At 33.0% G+C, this 19,740-nt stretch overlaps 1 protein-coding gene across 2 annotated transcripts; it reads right to left on the bottom strand.

Annotated features, from left to right (window-relative positions):
- Positions 1-8,687: 8,687 nt before the first annotated feature.
- On the bottom strand, positions 8,688-19,212 carry LOC120083660 (pentatricopeptide repeat-containing protein At2g35130). Of its 2 annotated transcripts, none has more exons than XM_039039493.1 (8): positions 19,057-19,212; positions 14,469-14,653; positions 14,156-14,388; positions 13,117-13,366; positions 12,045-12,190; positions 10,553-10,758; positions 10,021-10,145; positions 8,688-9,451 (listed from the first exon to the last, which is right to left on the bottom strand). In XM_039039493.1, coding segments are annotated over exons 1-8 (1,731 nt in total). In that variant the 5' UTR covers positions 19,059-19,212; the 3' UTR covers positions 8,688-8,867. The 2 variants fall into 2 exon arrangements, with proteins under 2 accessions (XP_038895421.1, XP_038895422.1); XM_039039494.1 differs by lacking the exon at positions 19,057-19,212 and adding an exon at positions 15,168-15,422.
- Between the last annotated feature and the right edge of the window lie 528 nt (positions 19,213-19,740).

The following is a 19,740-nucleotide window of genomic DNA, read 5'->3' on the forward strand; positions in this document are numbered from 1 at the left end:
TTTGTTGCTTACACACATGCAAATAAAAAATATTTCTCTTTTACCTATACATGCACAAAAATAAATCTTAATTGATTTCGCAAATCCCCAATAAGTCCCAAGAAAATTTGGATGACAATTTTTCTCCAAAACCAAGATAAAATATATTTTTCATCCAAATCAACTCCATATGGTTTTGACAGCAAATCTTTACTATCAACCTGAAGTGTGTATATATATATTATATATATATATATATATATATATATATTCTACATTGAACAAGTAGAGTGTGCATGCTAAGTTGCGCATAAGAATAAAATTAAAAATAAATGAATTACAAAATGGTTAAAATGACTAAAAATAAGTTGAAGATAAATGTTCAATGATGTCTTTCCAAGCTTCTATGATGTCAATTTTTGGAACTAAAGACTATTCTTCCATCTACAATGTAGATAAAACAATAATTTGAACAAATAAATAAATAAAACAGAACATAATATTACCTTCAGTGAAGAATAACAATAACAGAAAAACTAGTGAGATAACAAATAAATGCAAACTTGCCAAATATAAAACTATGATGATAATGTGAACAAAAATCAAAATTTCATGTAATTTAAGTATATAAATTACAAGTGAGCCTTAGAGTAATTACGAAATGAGTTTAAAATGACTTACAAGTATTGTTTTTTATGTAAAATCTTTCCTATAAACACTTCTAAAAAGTACTCCAGAAACACCTTAAAATGCGTTGAGTAGTTTAGAATTCTACTACTTGGTTGAAATCTTGAAAATGAGGATAGCTAGTTGCTATGGTAGAAGCCTATATGAATGGACTCTAATTTGTTTTCCTTCAAAACTACACTCTCCATGCTCAAATAATAAAGAAAGAATCTTGTAAGTGTCAATGATCACATCAAAAGAAAGAATCGCACAAGAATCACTCAATCTTTACCAACTAATTCAATTCCCAGTTTTGTCCAAAGACTAAAATACTTTAGCTTCAAAACTGATGGTCAATAATTAACATTTACCTTATGCCATTAAAGGCAGCATTTGGACTTGGGTGTAGGCCAAGAAAGTGATTCTTTTAAGACAATTTGAAAAGGTGATGTGTTGGAGAAGCAAACCACCGGCCGCAGCTAGAAGGGAATATACAAACAAAACAAAAAATCAAAATCATAGGCTAGAAGAGAACAATGAAAATAATTAAACGAAAAAGCATTCTCTTCTTTAAGAATTAACAAACACTCAAAAACAACATAATAATTCTAGAGAGATTCTTAAACATAAATAAAAATAGAAAATCATCTCAAGATCTTAGCCTCACGTAACTAGTGCACAAGACTGAAGAACTACAATTTTACTTACTTAAATTGTTGCTAGGAGAGTCCAATAGGTCCTTAACAATAAGTAAAAAATATATTTAGAGTTCAAACTTCAACAATTGTATAGCATTTTATAATATTTTGATTGTATTTTTCAACACAACTTATTCAAAATGGAATTTAATCATTAGCCATGTAAAACCTAACCAAAAGTTAATAAAAATAATAATAAATATAAAATGTATAATTGAATAGAAACTTAAAGTAATGTTTAGAAAGTAACTAAAATAGAAAATATAGAACAACTTTTAAGAACTATTCTCTAACCAACTGCGTAGTCCAACGTCCTCTAAAGCCAGTTGATACTACAAATAAGTACTCTTTTCCTACAGTAAAATCAACTATGTAAAACATCCAAAAACATGTCATATCACAATCATATACTTTTAACAAGAGACATACGAACAGAAAAGTAAATCGTCCAAGAAAAAGTAATTGAACATGAAAAACAAACCATTAAAAAAAAAAACAACTCAAGAGGGGAAAGAATACTCCAAACCTTCATATCCTATAGTGCAGTAACCGTAGATATCCTTCAATAGATTGCTTAATCTTGCATTGAGACTCGGTATGAATTAACAGAATAGTTTTAATTTTATTTGATTGTTTGAGTTACCTATTTTTTCAATTACAAATGGACTCCAATTCATTTGCAAAGCCATCAATTAATGATATGCTATTGTAGATTATTAAAATATCCCTCGTGCACCACCTTACATATGTTTTTTCTTTCTCCTTCAACTTTCATCTGGACACACTGAAAATTCACAATTGTTTAAATCAATACTTAAGGTAAAATAATAATAACTAATGTTGTAAATTAGCAATAAGATTACCCAATTCTTACTGATTAGTATCTTAAAGAGTTGGTTGATAAATGCTTGAAGATTTAACCCTTTAACGATTGTATCTTTTAACATTCTCAAATCTTTTCTCCCGTATTGTAAAATAATTATTACATACACGCAAAGAAATTAGTAAACATTAAAGTATATAAAAGAAAATTCATCAAAAGTTTATTAACTAACACGGCGCTAGGAAATGTGCTCTAGGATATATTGAGGAAGTTATTTTCTCAAAATCATTATTACGATTTATTTGAATATCCTCTTTTTTCAGTATATATAAATATACATCTTCCGGCTTTAAAAATTTCTTTTCTAAAAGAAACTGAAATTATATATACACTATCAGAAACATTCAAAATATATTTCAATATTTGATGCATGCACTAAAAAATAAGTATGTGAAAGCTGTTTCAGCTTCATCAACCATATTTGTATAGATCTGAATCGAACTCAAAGATTGGAACAGATCTGAGATGAAACTGGCAAATCTGGCGAATGTATAACGCTGACGAGCGGGACCTGGCAAACGATGCTAAGAGCACCACGTCAATGATTGGATAGAAGACCCATGAATAGATTAGGCAAATAGACAATTGGATCGAAAACCCACCGTCAGATCTATAGATTTGACGCCGGCGGCGACACTACACATTATCGAAGATTCTGACAAATATTAGGCAATATCCTATGCTCATAGTCAAGATCTACACGCCCGGAGTGAACCTAACACGATGGAAAAAGAACAGCAGACGACGAGCTGATCGACATTGAAATTCTGACGAATCTATACGAGATGAACCGCGTCTTGCACGCACGAGCTGCACGAAGTGATAATGAACATGCAGAAGCTGAAACCGCACAAGTTAAACCTCCACGACGAATGGGCAACGACAAATGGTGATGATCGGTCAAGGGCAAGAGGGTTTTGGAGGAGAGAAGTGAGAAGGAGAGAGAAGAAAGATAGTAAAATCGAAGAGAGGATATTTTTTTACTGAAGTGAAAAAATAAATGGGTATCTAAATGTCTATTTCAAACCAACATTAAAGATCCGGTTAAAAAAAATGACCTATACATCCATTTTTTTCTTTTTTCTACCAATATTAAAGTCCAAAATTCTTGTAGTGGATGGATTTGGTCTGACTGATCAAAATTGACTATCATTGTTGCTAGCTCAACAATACTTCTACACCTACCATTTGCAGCTAACTGGCATCTACATCTCTCTAATCTTTTGAACAACACTAAAACTGGCCCGTACAATGTTGAATCTCCATGCCAATTATCACCATCTGAGATTCTAACCTAAGTTTACATTGGCGACTATCAAAATCACCAATTGTAACTCTCATCATCCAACTTGCCAGTAGAAATGAGATTTATCTTCATCCAGGACACAAAATGACATCTCATAGTGCTAACTTTTCTCCACACTCCGTCTCTAGATTAATATTTCCAATTCCAAACTCAATTTGAAACTTTACCAATTCACCATCCTCACTAGATCACAATGTCTTGATGTGAAGGATGTGAATACATCCTATCTAAGACTATGTTACGAAGTTGCACTATCAATTGACAATTGTCCATTGAGATAGTGACTACTATTTTTATGTGTTACTCTAACACAGACACATATATCACTAATTATTTCTTCTTAAGTTTCAATCACATTTACCTGCTGCTTTCTTTTTTTGATTCTTGTAATAATTTCCTACATGACAAGATAGTAAAAAACATTTTATCTCTTTATTCTTATTATTCCATTTTTTATTACTGCTATACAACCATCATTTTCAGAGTTTATCTTGTCTTTTACCTTTAGTCACCGCTAAAGCTAAACTTAATGCATATTCCTTACTTTGTCTTTGTTAGAATTTCTTCAAATATAGCTAAATCATAAATTCCTGAAAACGTTGAATGCTTAGAGTCCCATTGGACATAAATTCAAAAGTTTTTATCTAATTGATCAAATTAATTTTTTTAAAACAATTAGTTACAAGATAGGAACTAGTTGGACATTTTTAAATTCAAGAAATCTACTAGATAAAAATTGAAGATTAAGAACCTATTTAAAAATTATAAAGTTCAGTGACCATATTAATCACAAACTTGACATTAAATTTAGAGACTAAATTTGTAATTTTAATTAATCCATACCTAAATCTAATAATGTGACAATACAACAAAATATTTTAACCATTTATTTAACTCACGGATGAGTTCTTTTTAAAAGAAAAAGAAAAGAAAAGAAAGAGACTTATAAATAAGTTTAAATTAAAATCATATGTAAAGAATGGGACCAAACAAAACAAAAAGGTTTTAAAATAAATAAATAAAACCGTGTTACTGCAGATTCAAACTTCTTCACAGGTTTGGGCACGCCTTAAGGGACGCCTTTAAAACAACCCAGTGAATTTGATTTGCAATAGCTAAATTATATATATAATTTTATAATTTTGAAACTTGGGAAGATTTTAATTATAAATCTATTTTCTAAACTTTTTAAGAAAAATATCTTTTTAAATGTATTTTAATTAGAAGGTATGTGAAATTGGGGTCTTCTCTTTACAAATTACTCTCTATAACTTCTTACTCTTCCAATTCCAATACAATATATATAAAGTGACCATGAAAAAAAAGGAACTACGAAATACAATAATATATATATATATATAATAATAGTACCTGTATAAGACAGTGTGTTCTTAACCCATTAATATTAACAAGTTAGCAATAACAATGTAGTACTTATTTGCAATACTCCAACTATTACGGTGACTCATGTAGAGCCTAATTCACAAGTCACTTAAGCTCTCCTAGATACGAGACTCCTCTTAAGTGTGATAATATTTGTGTTGAACACTTCGACTTCCGACAGTATTGCAAACTTCATTCACTGATGAATCTTAGGTCCTCCTCAAAGATACAGAAATCCTTCTTTGATATGAAGTCTTAGGCTCCCCTAAAACCAAGAATCTCTCTTTTCTGCAATGGCTTAGGCTCTTCCTAAGACTAGTAATCTTCAAATTCTTTGAATGATTTTCTAAAGGATTACACATAGAAAATAAAGTGGGCAAAGATCGACAAAACCCACAATATAGAAAAGGCTCAAGAACAAATAACTTGTCAGGGCAAATGACGATGATGCAATATTTGATCACAAAGAATCACTCTTCTGATATCAATAAATGCAGCAATCCTCAAAGAAGATCAGAATTCGCCTTAAAAAGACCATGACAAATTAATGAAAGAATATCCAAAAAATATGTTATCTTTTAAAAAGATAAGATGCACCATAAAAGGAAAATATCAATCAATATATTTCTATTAAATTTCCAGAATTAGGAAATAAAATGTTCTGCATATAAATTTCAGATTAGAAAAACAAAAATTCTCCAACAATTAGATATGTCTGAGACATATGGCAAAAAACCGCAAAAGCTACAAATCTCCAACAAATTCCTCCTTCACTGATTTTTTAAGGCAGAATAAGAAAAAACCACACCATCGAAATAATTAAAGTCAGAAATAAAGTCGAGATATATTAAGTACAATTGAAGATGCAAAAGTTTTTTTCAACCAGATGAAAAAGAAACAAAGTCATTTAGCCAACCAAAAATCTCCAAAAAGCCAATACCATATAACCCTAGATTCATCTAAAAGCAAGAACCAAAACAGAACACCATCACAATAAAGTTTCCCCTTTCTATATTTAAAAAAAAAAAATTGTCCTATAGTAAGAGGAAGATGCCCCAGTAAACTTAGCCAATGTTACACACATTGTCTGTAACATCCTGTGTACAGTCGTTTTTTCGCTCATGAGTCTTTGAATCTGTAATGATACGACTCCCTAAAACTTGTACTAGAATGTTACCATATAATGCTTTCACCTTAAAATGACACTTTTCATGAATTGGCAAAAACAAAATAAATGCTATAGAATAAATAACTTTTATAAAAATAATAACTGAAAATTATTCAACAGAGTACCCTTAATTAAAATAAAAAAATAAAACATCACTAGAAAATTTTATCTAAAGCAACCAATAGTGCAAAAACTGGAAATTTACTAAATTCAACGACAAACTAAGTTTCAAAAACATGAATCAATGGAAAAGAACATGAACAGAAGCATCTAACTAGTCCCAGTGGCACGATCACGGATTCCGCCTAATCACTCGCTAGTGTGTCCTTATCCATACTAGAAAAAAAACATAATAAGAATGAGTATAAAAAAATACTCAATAAGTAGCTTCACTATCGGTTCAGACTATGCATTTATGTCCATAAATGGAACATTCTAGTGTGACATGCAAAAACCTCTACTAATCATGTATGGTCCTAGTGAATAACTGAACCAACACTACCACAAAGGAGATCACTAACTTCTAGTGAAAACCCAAGGAATCACAAACCTTTTGGTGAATCTCGAAGGAACACACAAACCTCTGGTGACCGAAGGAAACAAGAGACACAAACCTCTAATGAATCCCGAAGAAAACACGAACCTCTAGTGAATCCCGAAAGAAACAAAAAATCCTCGTGGGTACATAATACTATAGGTAGGAGGCAATCATCACTAACATACTCATCATGCAGTATAAATCAAAGTCCCACGACATTCTTTTTAGAGTTTAAATAAAATAATAAAATATTTTTAGAAATTATTTTTATAAAATGAAAAATTAAAAAAAAAGGAAGAAAGAAAGAAAGAAGAAGGTGGAATGTGTAATAATTAAAAAAGAAAAAAAAGGAAAATTTGTACGGATGACCCAAAAATTGAAGTGTACTCTCGTTCTCTATCAAAATCTCGCTATCTCGCTCTCGCTCTCGCTCTCGTTCTCGCTCAAAATCTCATTCTTTTTAAAATTTAAATAAAATAGTGAAATATTTTTAGAAATTGTTTTTATAAAATGGAAAATTAAAAAAAAAAGGAAGAAAGAAAGAAGAAGGTGGAATGTGTAATAATTAAAAAAGAAAAAAAAAGAGAAATTTGTACGGATGACCCGAAATTGAAGTGTACTCTCGCTCTCTATCAAAATCTCGCTATCTCGCTCTCGCTCTCGCTCTCTCTCTTACTCTTCATCTTTCTTACTCAGGCAAGGTCGAAGGTTCAAAATTTGACCTACCTTGGTCGAATTTTAAACCCTCGAGTTATTAAAAAAAAAAACAATATTTTTACAAATAGTTTGAAAACAACAATATTTTCTTAAATAGTTTCTAAAAAGACAATATCCTTTTAATTTTCCCACTTCCTAGAGCAAAAGATACTTTTTGAATTTTTTTTTTTAAATTTAAAAATTTAAGTTTTCAAAATTTGCATTTGATTTTGAATTTCTAAAACCCAAAAACAAATAATATAAACCAATAAATGCACATCATTGTAGGAGTGGTTTCATAGGCTTAAGTAGACACCGATTGGTAATATTTGATTTTTTACTTTTGAAAATTAACCCTATAAACACTCATCCCACCTCCAAATTTCTAATATATATATATATATTTGTCAATGTTTTAAAAAACAAGCCAAATTTTGAAAACTAAAAAATGTGTCCCATTTGGTAACCATGTCTTTTTTAGTTTTTGGTAATTAAGTTTATTTTCTCTCCATTTCTTACAATGATATGCATTTTTCTTAAGTACAATTGATTGAATTCTTACCCAAATTTCAAAAACAAAAATCAAATTAAAAGTTATTTTTTTTAATTTTCAAAATTTGATTTGGTTTTTTCAACCATTGGTAAAAAGTAGATAACAAATAAAAAAATTTAGAAGTAGAAGTAGTGTCTATGGACTTAATTTTAAAAAACTAAAACAAAAAATCAAATTATTACCAAAATAGGGCCCAAATGATTATCAAACAAGGCTTAAATGACCAATTGCAAATTAAAAAATATAGGTTCCATTTGGTAACCATTTTGTTTTTTGTTTTTATTTTTGAAAATTAAGCCTATGGACACCACTTTCACCTCCAAATTTCTTCATTTGTTATCTACATTTCACCAATGGTTTAAAAAACCAAACCAAATTTTGAGGACTAAAAAAAATAACTTTCAAAAAATTGTTTTTGATTTTGAAATTTGGCTAAGAATTCAACCATTGTACTTAAGAAAGATACAAAATCATGGTAAGAAATGTAGATGAAATAGGCTTAATTTTCAAAAACAAAAACTAAAAACCAAATGGTTACTAAACGGGGCCATATATTTCCAAAAAAAAAAAAAAGGGAGATATAACCAGAAAAAAAAATTAAGCCTAAATATGGTTGAAAATAATGCAAATTAGACTGCCAATCCTTTTGACATTTTGATCGAAGATATACCTTTTATATATATATATATATATAAAAGCTATGTTTATATTGTTAATGTAGGTTAAATAAATACATAAGTTAAATAAACAAACTTATCTAAACATTCAAACACACCTTGAATGAACTTTAAACAAATTCACATAGTTTAGACATTCAGATCATCCAAAGATTTGGAAATCCAAATTATTTATTATCAAACAAAGAACAGATAACCTGCAGTCACAAAAATTTCAGCTAATTTTTTAAACTGTGAGGGAGATCAAAGGTAATTTTTAGTTGAATTTTAATTCTATGGAAAGATCGGAATGTACAAAATAAGGCAAAGGGATAAAAAATTCAGACAGGCAAAAGAGTTTTCACATCTTTGTGCATTGTCCTAACAACATTAGTAACCTGTTCAATCTGCTCTTCACTTGAACATGCTGAGAGAAGTACTTTGGCAGTTCCTCCATCTGGATAACAACCAGCATCAATCATCTCTTCAAATATTTCTAGGCATCTTTTGTAAAGCTTCTTTCTCGAGTAAGCTCCAATCCGTGAAGTCCACGTCACGACGTCGGGTTCTAGATTTTTAGCTGGAAGTAATTGAAACAGCTCCTCCATTCTCTCCACAAAGCCTGCTCGTCCATATACGTTGATCAAGATGTTGTACGTGCTGATATCTGCTCTATATGGTCCTTTTTCCATGGTAGAAAGAAGATCTTCCATTTTTCCAAATTGACCTAAACGGCCATAAAGATTAAGCATGCTGTTCATCACAAATGTGTCAGGTTTCAGACCTGATTTATGCATCTGACCAATGATATCTTCACATTTAGCTACATTGCCAGCGTTTGAATAGGCAGATAAAAGAAGCATGTGGGATTTCATTGTTGGAGTTATCCCAATTCGTTTCATTTCTTCGAAAACGGCTTGCGCATCTAAATTGCATAATGATGAGAGTTAGAAAAGCATTATAACAAGAGGAGGAAGAAAATTATAGGTAGGAGTTTATTAGGAGCTGGAAGTAAATGGTGGACAACAATGGCAGGATAGTTCGGTTTTCTTTTTCTTTCCTTTTTTTTTTTTTTTTGATATCAGTGAGTGCCCAGCCAGCTCATGTATATCTCGACCAATCTCATTGGACAACCCGCCTGACCCTACAACATCTAGGTGTCAACAAAACTCGTAAGATAATAAACCCTAAATAGTTGGCCGTCATAAATTGAACCCATAACTTCTTAATCTTTTATCAGAGTCATGCTTCCTATTTACCATTAGGCCGACCCATGATGGTTGGCAAGATAGTTCAATTTAAACCTGTTTTTACGTTTAGATCATTCCCTTGTCAGTGAATGCAATTGCAACATACATAATTGGAGTTGGTTCTCTTTGTTTCTAGTACATGAATTTTTATAACAGATAATATGGATTTTGCAATGAGTGCAAACCTTGATGTCATAATGAATTATCAATGGAAGAACTACAAATCTAACTTGAGTTTAAATACCTTCATGGAGACCAGCTCTTCCATATGCATCCACCACGATGTTGTATGATGCTCTATCTGGTTCACATCCCATGTGTTGCATGAGTGAAAAAATTTCTGCAGCTCCATATGGAAAACCAGCACGACTGCAAATGACCAAAAAGGTACACTTTATAGTAAAGAAAAGGTTACATCCAAGGGCTATTACGGAAACCTAAAATTTTCTAATGCATGAAAACATAAAGCTTAAGCACAAAACATCAAATTTATAAGAAATTCTTCTACATTGTTCTTAGCCGCAGCATGATGCATTAAAAAAGTAGAGGCAATTGGTTCTAGAAAAAAGAAGTACAAGGATTGTCAGAAATATTACTACTATTAGAAAAAGGAATATTGAATTTCAATTGCCTACTGAAGCTCACTAGTCATCAATATCCTTATGCCAGCCAGACCTTCAAAGTACTGTCGACCATTTTGAAGTGAAAAGTGAATACGCACTTCGCTTTCAGGAATGAAGGACTATATCTACAAGATCATACCAGATTAGTTTTACCTATATGACTCCATGAGGGCATTATAAGCATAGACATCGGGTTCATAACCAGCTTCTTGCATTTGCTCAAATATTTCTTCTGCTTTCTCACAAAGTCCCTCTCTAGCAAGTGCGTTTACTAAAGCTGTAAAGGTGCAGATATTAGGTTTGCACCTTTGACTTCTCATTTCGTCAAATATCTTTAGTGCCATATGAGACTTACTTTCCTGCATAAACCTATGATTATTAGGCTATAAGGGGAAATATTAAAAATCAAAACTAATTTGAAATCCACATAAATACTACAGTAGATTCCAGTGTTTTATTCAGGATTGTCAATATCTTTACAGAAGCTTCAGGCCTTAAGATAGCTAAACATATTGTGGCTGGTATGGTATTAATCGCTCCATTGAATAGGTCGGGTAAGTAATTGAGGGCTTTCGTTGCTAGGTACTCTAAAGGATTTCTTGTAGGATTCTTGTTGGAAAGGATTTCTATAGAGCGCAGATTACTTTAACTAGTTGGCTTTCTCGAACTTTTCCTATTTATTTACTTATTTTCATTCTAAAGCACCCAACAATATTATCTTTGAAATTGAGATGAAAATTAGAAACTTCATACAGAAACATGTAGGACCAAATTTGGATGGTTTGTCACACCTAATGTCTCTCCCATTTGAAAGGGCTGGCCCAGGGATTGTCAACCACCTTATGTACAGAAATATGACACTTTGTCTTGGTGGATTTGGGGACCTTTGGAAGAGAATGCATTATGGCCATCCTCAATATTGGTCCTCTGATAATGGTTCGTGAGACTTGAGGTTGAGAGGAGTCTTAAAGGACGAAGAAATTGAAGAGTGGATTTCTATCAGATAAACTAATCTGTTCTACTACCAAAAGTTTTTTTACGTGTAAATGTAGAAGATTGCTTCTTCCATTTGATCTGTCTCAGTTTACGCATGCATTCAAGAAACCTGAATTGTACTTAGGCTAAACCAGACATGGTGAATCTGCAACAGTATGGCCTGATGAATTAATTTCATATGCCATGGTATGGTTCATTCACCTCATTAAACCCTGGTCCCGACCAAAAACCAGATGTTCTTCCCAGAAGTAGTTAGTAATTCAAAATTTCTTTCCCTTATTCTTATTCATTTTCATTATAAACTCTTTTCATGAAAAGTGAAAAAAAATATTAATATTTCAAAATGAAACAAGAAGATCAGTTGTCTCTGTTGCTAAATTAACTAAATTACAAATCCAGATTCAGAAAAGGAAAGAAGAACTACTAAGTATTTGCATAAAGTATTGTGAAAAAACAATAATAAATATTGAAAAGAAGAACACTAAAATAATAAAGTGTCGTGAAGAAATCATTGCAACCCAAAAACAGAATTTAAACACTTCAGTAATCAAGATATTATTTGATCTATCATACCTGTACTAAAGCAAATAAGACAACGAAATTCAAAAGTTGATAAAAGAGTTCTTATCTTTAACATGTTTAGGCTCACCTTTCCATACACGTTTATTAACATTGTGTAAGTATCTGTAGAGGGTTGGCAGCCATCTCTCTTCATCCTGTGAAAGATCTCTACTGCTTTGACATTGTTTCCACCCTTTACCAATCCATCAATATAAGCATTGTACACAATTGCACCTGTATAATGACATAAAGTTCATAACTTTCTTTGTTTCTGTTAACTTATCTTGCAAGGCAAACATTCAATTTCTCATGCTACTTGTAGCAATATTGTCCTATTACTTTCTAAATATCATCGATAATATTTAAAACGGCAAGAAAAATAATGATTGCTGAAAAAAAAGGTATCATATAAGTAATGCCTACCGTTTAGCCACAAAATGGAAATAGTGCGCTTATCCCCTAAAACTAAAGTTTTGTTGTGCATATTTTTGAGAATCCTGAACTAGAGAAATCAGAAAAATATGTTCAGAATTCTTCTACAAAAAAAGTAATTCATTCTTTGCTAACTTAAGTTTTCCCAAACTCAGTATGCACAAATGTTCGCAGGGTAGTAACAAGCCGAAGTAGACAAAACCAACATGGATGTCTGTTAATGCTTATTGCTGAAATTGGGATCAGTTCATGCCATCCACTCTACAAAAAGAATGATAAGGCAGTTCTGCAAAATCTTCACAATGATTTATCCGCTGAATTTTTTTATGGAAATGATTGTTAGGTTTTAGAGATAATGGAGTTTTGGTGTTGGGGAAATACCAAATAATCTCTACTTTAAATTACTTAAAAGCTAAAAAAACTAGCCACTGGAATTGACATGACATGGCAGAAATGCCTTGTTTATTCATATTCATCATTAGTCTTCGTGACTACAAAAAGACATAAGAATATGATGCAGCACAAAGAATTTAATGGTCGAGAAATGATTTCAGTAGAAAATTTTTGTATGACTAAAAATTATCTTCGAAGAGAAATTCAATACTGATGCACATGCAGCAAACAGCACACATTATAATATTAATTGACTTCTTAAATTTCCAACCCTTAAAAGTTGATAATCACAATACTAGCTCCCGTAGCAGATGACTAATGAATAATAAACATACTTGGTGAAAGGCCATACTTTCGCATTTCAGCAAAGACAGCTTCAGCCTTCTCTAGCAACCCAGATTTGCAATAGGGCTTTAGAAGAAGAGCATAAGTATCTTCTGTTGGAATGCAATGAGAATCAAGAAGTTCTAAGTACGTAGATTCTACATCCTTATACAGTGATCTCTGCCCATAAGCATCCATAAGTAGATTGTACACAATCACATCTGGTCGGAAGGAACTCTTGTTCAATATCCATTCACATATCTATAGAATTTCAGCAGCAATGACAAGTATAAGTACAAGTTGCACATAGCACAAAGCCAATTTGATGAACATAAGGCTCTATCTCTCTCCTGACATTTGTTTAAAATATTCAAATTATTCATACAGCTTGAATGAATTCTGTCTTCACATACACAAAAGGAAAGCACACTGTGACTTTGAGATTATGTTTAATCCATTAAAATTATTCATCCAACTAGGCATGAACTAAGCTCATCCATGAATTTGTTAGGAACCAAGGTAGTATAGGCTATCTTTGTCCCCATATAGGTTAGAATGGGATGATCAATGTGGTATTTAAGTGGCTTGGCTCTCCCACCTCAATAGCTAGCTTTTGGGACAAAGGTAACCCATACTACCTTGGTTCCTAACAGTACCCCATCCCAAGCCAACATCCCGACGGCTAGACCGACGGTACGTCACTCAGAAACACTTGGTCAGAGCCCTCTGCCAATGCTCCTCTCCAAAACGTCAATAACTGGTTCTGACACCATTATTAGGTACTTAAGCATCTTGGAGAACCACATCCCAAAAGCCAGCTATTGAGGTGGGAGAGTCAAGCCACTTAAATACCACATCGGTCATCCTATTCTAACCAATGTGCGACAAAGGTAGCCCATAGTACCTTGGTTCCTAACAAAATTTGCATAGAAATGCGTCTTACCGTCTAATTAAACTATCAGCTAAATCATTGAAAGAAAAAAGCAAAGAAGTTGAAGAAGCTTGGGACTTGATTTGTTGTATGACTAAACTATCAGATCAAATTGTTACCAATATGATTGGAGCCCACTTCTTATTGAGACGAAGTTGCACAGCTACACTGATGATATCATCCCAAGTTGAATTAGTGGCAGGTAGCCTGTCAAGAGAATCCCAGAGTCCCATATAATCTACTTCTTCCCTTACAAAGTCCATAATCTGTTGAGCAAGAGGGCCCAAAACAGGGAAGATTCCATCAACAAAACCAGATCCATACTTCCATCCTCGTCCCCTCAAGGAACCACCTGGACAAAGTGAAAATTTAAGATAATATACGCCAAAACTACAGTACAAAACACAGTTTCAAGTTTGTAGCATAACTTACATCGTTTTCTTGACAATCTTTTGCGATTGAAGGTTCTCAATTTTCCACGTTTATCAACATAAAGGCCATCATGTCTGGATTTCTCAACAACTTCATTGTCTGCGCATTTCACTGTCCATCTGAAATTACTTCCACAGCATCTCGGTTGTAAGTATATGTTGTTAACTACGCTTCCGAAACTCAACCTGCAGAGTTTTCCATACAAGTATACACTTAAATGATTGCCTCCCAAGAAAAAAAAAGGGACAGAAATCACAAACAAATGTTCAGGCTTCCATCTGTTTTTTGTTGCAACTGTGCACACGTTGGCATAACAATAAAAAAAAGCATACATTATAAGTATACAAATAAATGTACAGGCTTCTATCTGGTTTCATCGCAATCAAGGATAGACATGTTGCCATGACTTATAAAGATAAGGAGAGAATACATTAGATTAGATTGGTGGTATTGTTGAGAATTCCACATCGAGAAAGTAGAGAGACCTCATAATCTTTATGATATACATGGGCTACTCCTCTCATTGCCAATTAGTTTTTAAATGGAACCCTTGTTATCTAATATGTATCAGAGCCCATAAAACCCAAACAAACTGATGTAAGTCGAAACGGATTAAATTGGGTAATTGGATAAAAGTATAGGTTACTTCCCTTTTTATCCCCCCCACTTGTATTCAAACTCTATAAATAGGAGTCTTACCCCTCATGTATGGATAACGATTGAATAATACTTCTACTTTCAAGATTTCTCCAAGAATTAGTCTACATCAAATTGGTATCAGAGCACCTTCACGAAAGGGCTTGATGGTGATCAAGAACACCAACAAGAATCCTGATCCTCCTACCTTAGATGTGAAAGCTTCTTCTTTCACCTCTCAATCCGTCAACCGGTGATTAACTCTTGTAGAGACTTCTCAAGGAAAATTAAACGCAAAATTGCTTTAAGTTCAAACCAATATGGCTAGAATTATGACCACAAATTTGCACATCCAGCAAGCTGTAGAAAATTTTACTCGAAAAGTGAGAAAGAATCCAAATGTTGCAGCTCCATAGTTATGTAGAAAATTAAATTCTTATATGTTTTGCTAAGAGGATGTATGTGTATGATTTAATTGCATATTTGTGGGACTATGTTTTATGATGCATGTTATGTTTTGATAGTGATAATTACCCCCTACCCATAGTTATGTACCTATCAGAGGTGATAATCTCTTTCGGGATTTCATCAAAGGTTTGTGATTCTTTCGGGATTCACTAGAGGTTCGTGTTTCCTTCGGGATTCACCAGAGATTGTGATCTCCTTCGGGATTTCACCATAAGTTTGTGTTTTCTTCGAGATTCACCAAAGGTGGTGATCTTCTTCGGGATTTCACTAGAGGTGGTAATCTCTTTCGGGATTCACCAGAGGTTTGTCTTTCCTTCGGAATTCACCAGAGGTGGTTATCTCCTTCGGGATTTCACCAGAGGTTTGTGTCTCCTCCGCGATTCACCAGAGGTTAGTGAAATCCCGAGATTTCATCAGAGGTTTATGGGTATATCTGATCTATGGTAGGGCGGGTTCAATTATCCACCAGTTGGCCATCCCATGGAAAGTAGAGGCTTATGAATGTCCCACTAGAGAGTGGCATCTAGAGGACATAGATGCTTCACCAAAGGTTGTGATATCCTTCGAGATTTCACTAGAGGTTTGTGGGTATATCTAACCTATAGTAGGGCGGGTTCAATTATCCACCAGTTGGCCATCCCATGGAAAGTAGAGGCTTATGAATGTCCCACTAGAAAGTGGCATTTAGAGGACATAGATGCTTAGTCTGACCCAGTAGTGGGGTTACTTATTGAGTATTTTAGACTCATTCTTTCTCATGTTTCTTTTTCAGGTAAAGGTAAGAACACGCGGGCGAATGACAAGTGGAATCCGTGACCGAGCTACTGGGACCAGTCACATGTTTCCGCTCATGTTTTCAGGATTTTATGTTTTAAAATTTCTAGTCTTGATGTTTGAACTTGAAGTTTTGGTATTTGTGCTTTTAAACTTTTTAAGAGAATTTTCTAGTTTTGTTTTATGGTTTTAAGGGTACCCTGTTAAATGAATTTCATCTATTTACTTTTAATAAAATATTAATTTTATAGTATTTATTTGGTTATACCAAATCATGGAAAAGTGTTGATTTGAAATGTATGCATGCATGTCTATAGTAACGACCTAGTTTAAGTCCTAGAGAGTCGGGTTGTTACAAAGAATGTGGGAATTTTCATCAAGATTTTCACGGGCATGATCAACAAAATGGCCAAGAAAATTATAGACAACCAATTCAACCTCCAAGAAGACTAGAAATTCATAACCAAGAAAATCCAAGAATGCAAGAAGCTGCAAGAAATCCACCTAGAAGACAAATTTCAGAATTTCAACCAACAATCAATTATCAAAATCATCCGATAGGTATTCTTCCTCAACAACAAACATCGATTCCACACAATATGATGGGATATGATTCGGCCTCTTCAAGTGATAAAGGTTGTCCACAATTCCACCAAAATTATTTTCCAAGGTACTCTCCTAATTCTTTGTATCAAGAAAACCATCTTCAAGACCAAGAACCATACCAAGAACACAGAAATTATGGTCATAATGCCCTTGTTTTCTATCAAGAGGGGAATTGTGGTCGACATTTTCAAGAAAGAGCAAGAAATCCACCAGGACCCTTCATCCAAAGAAATCAACCGGGTATGAACAATTATAATCCAGCTTTTGAACAAGACCATCCTCCTCATAGACCTTTTCTTCAAAATGTGGTTGGATTTGATTTTGAAACATCAAAGGAAGAAGAAGTTGGCTGGCAAGTTTTTTCTTGATTTTCATATGAAAATCATGAGCAACAACACCGATTAAAAAAATGAAGAATGGGTTCAAGAATCACTTCAAGATCAAGTGGGCAATCAACCAAATGTTCGAGAACACGCTACTATCCTTCAAGAACATCAAGGCAACCCACATGGAGTCCAAAATCGAGAGGCTATACTGCAAGAACATCAAGATGGGAGTAAAAATCTTAATTTTTACATCGTTATTTGACTATGCTCCCAATAGAACCAATTTTAACCGTTGTTGCCCGCCTCAATACAAGAGACCCTTTTCTAACGCCATTTGAGAAGAAGGTGATGTAGGGGTATCTTAGTCAAACTATGTCATCCTTTATAATTGTTCTATTGTTTAATTTTTATTTTAGTTTAGGTGTGACAAAGCCCTTCTCCTTTGGGTCTATTTAAAGGGGCCTAGATTTAGAATTAGTTAATTAGGTGTGTAATAACCCTTTCCCTTTGGGTATATATTCATTTTCAATCATCAATAACAATACTCCTACTTCAAGATTGCTCCAAGATTTGGGTCTACTTCAGAAGGATGTTAAACAATCCCAATTTTCACCAAATCATAGTGATCATGATGTAATCTGAGCCTAAGGGGAATGGAAAGAAGCTGAGAAGAACTTTGGTGGATATGACTTATGTTGGAAGAACTTTCTTTCTGTACAATTAGTGAAGGCTATTGATTCACTAAGGAAGGAGTTTTTTTCTTTACTTAAAGATATTGGCTTGGTCAACGGGTATTTGAACACCTACAACGCTTGGAGTCTTGATGAACTTGATGAAAAATTTATGTTTTGGACCTCTTTTCATAATATTTTTGTTCAAGATGTAAGAGGTTGGTTTGGCCATACTCCACTATATAAGTTTATTTTATTTCTTAATTATTTCATTTTTTTTCTTCTTTTTAAAACTCGAGGACAAGTTTTCTTTTTGGAGGGGTAGAATGATATAAATAGAAAGGGGTTTAAACTGAGTAATTGGATAAAAGTACAGGTCAATTCCCTTTTTATTCCCCACTTGTATTCAAACTCTATAAATAGGAGCCTTTCCCGTCATGTATGGATAACAATTGAATAATACTTCTACTTTCAAGATTTCTCCAAGAATTAGTCTACATCACAGACTTTTAGTCGATGCAAGAATGGTGAATTGAAAGAGGACACCAACTTGAAGGGGCACATTGAAGATCCGAAATTGACAAAGTGAAACACTTCGCAATCTTTATAAGATACATGGTACGCTTCTCATTACTAATTGGTTTTGAGATAAAACCCCGTGCTATCTAATAGGTATTAATATGTCAAATTGCAAGTTATGCATTAAACATGAATGTGTGTGAAACACAAATCCTTCTTAAGAAACAAACTGCACAAACAAATAGAAAAATCTCTGGAAGTGAACGACGAGGACAAATACTTTTGACATGAAAAAAACTGCTTCAAACGAAAAGGCACCTGACGAAGTTATCATAACTCATTCAAACACAACAGCGAGCAGATTCGTTCATCAGTAACATGAAATTTTCGGAAAACCAATCTGATATTCTCCAATTTACATTCCAAATTTTACACGCACACCGTAACGAATTACAAAGTTGCAGCCCACAGTCGGAGTGTTTGCAAGTGAAATTGATATGGGCTAACTAAAGTCCTAAGCTTAACCAACAAAACAAGTCATGTGAAGATGCATTGGAGAATAGGAAATGTAGAAGCGGTCGAACTTACATGAACGCGCCGAGCAGAGATTATAGCAGTTAGATGAAAGATTGAGGAAATTTGAAGAAGAAAAGTTATGGGAACGTCCATTATGGATATGCATTGATGTGAGGTTATCTATATGAAGGCAATGTGGAGTGGAGCTCTGTTTGGAAGAGATATAGAGATGAAAAATATCTAATTTTGATATTGTAATTTGTAGACTTTTAAATTTGATCTAACATTTTGTTTTAAAAAAATGTAAGGTTTACGAATAACGATTTCATTTTAAAATAATAATAATAAATTTTGTGGGTCTCTTGTCATTTTTTATATTATTTTGGGCAAACTTAACTTAAAAATTATATATTATTTAAAACATTTTGATTTAAACACTTATAAAAACGGTTTAAAATAAAAATGTCTGACAACTTTATTATTCAAAAATGTTTTTATATATAAGTTTTTTTTAGTTTGTTAGGTAATAAAACTGATTTTATTAATATCAAATTACTATCAAAGATGGCTATAAAATAATTTAAAATAATAATCATAAAAAGAGCTTAGCTTAGTTGGAATCTGTATGTAAGAAGGACTAAGAGGTTTAGGATTTAAATTCCTTACCCCAATTTGTACTAAAAAAATAATAATCATGAGAGTTGACCATGACTAGAGTTAACGACAGAGGACGATAGTAGCCACGACAACATAATA

Source organism: Benincasa hispida, chromosome 8, assembly GCF_009727055.1.
Source record: "Benincasa hispida cultivar B227 chromosome 8, ASM972705v1, whole genome shotgun sequence".
NCBI lineage: Eukaryota > Viridiplantae > Streptophyta > Magnoliopsida > Cucurbitales > Cucurbitaceae > Benincasa > Benincasa hispida.

What these genes read in the sequence shown, in the direction of transcription:
- LOC120083660 (XM_039039493.1), bottom strand. An exon ending in AAAGTATGGCCTTTCACCAA is followed by an intron (nt 12,191 to 13,116) that starts GTATGTTTATTA and finishes GTCATTATACAG; the next exon opens with GTGCAATTGTGTACAATGCT. An exon ending in AAGAGCTGGTCTCCATGAAG is followed by an intron (nt 9,452 to 10,020) that starts GTATTTAAACTC and finishes TATGCAATTTAG; the next exon opens with ATGCGCAAGCCGTTTTCGAA.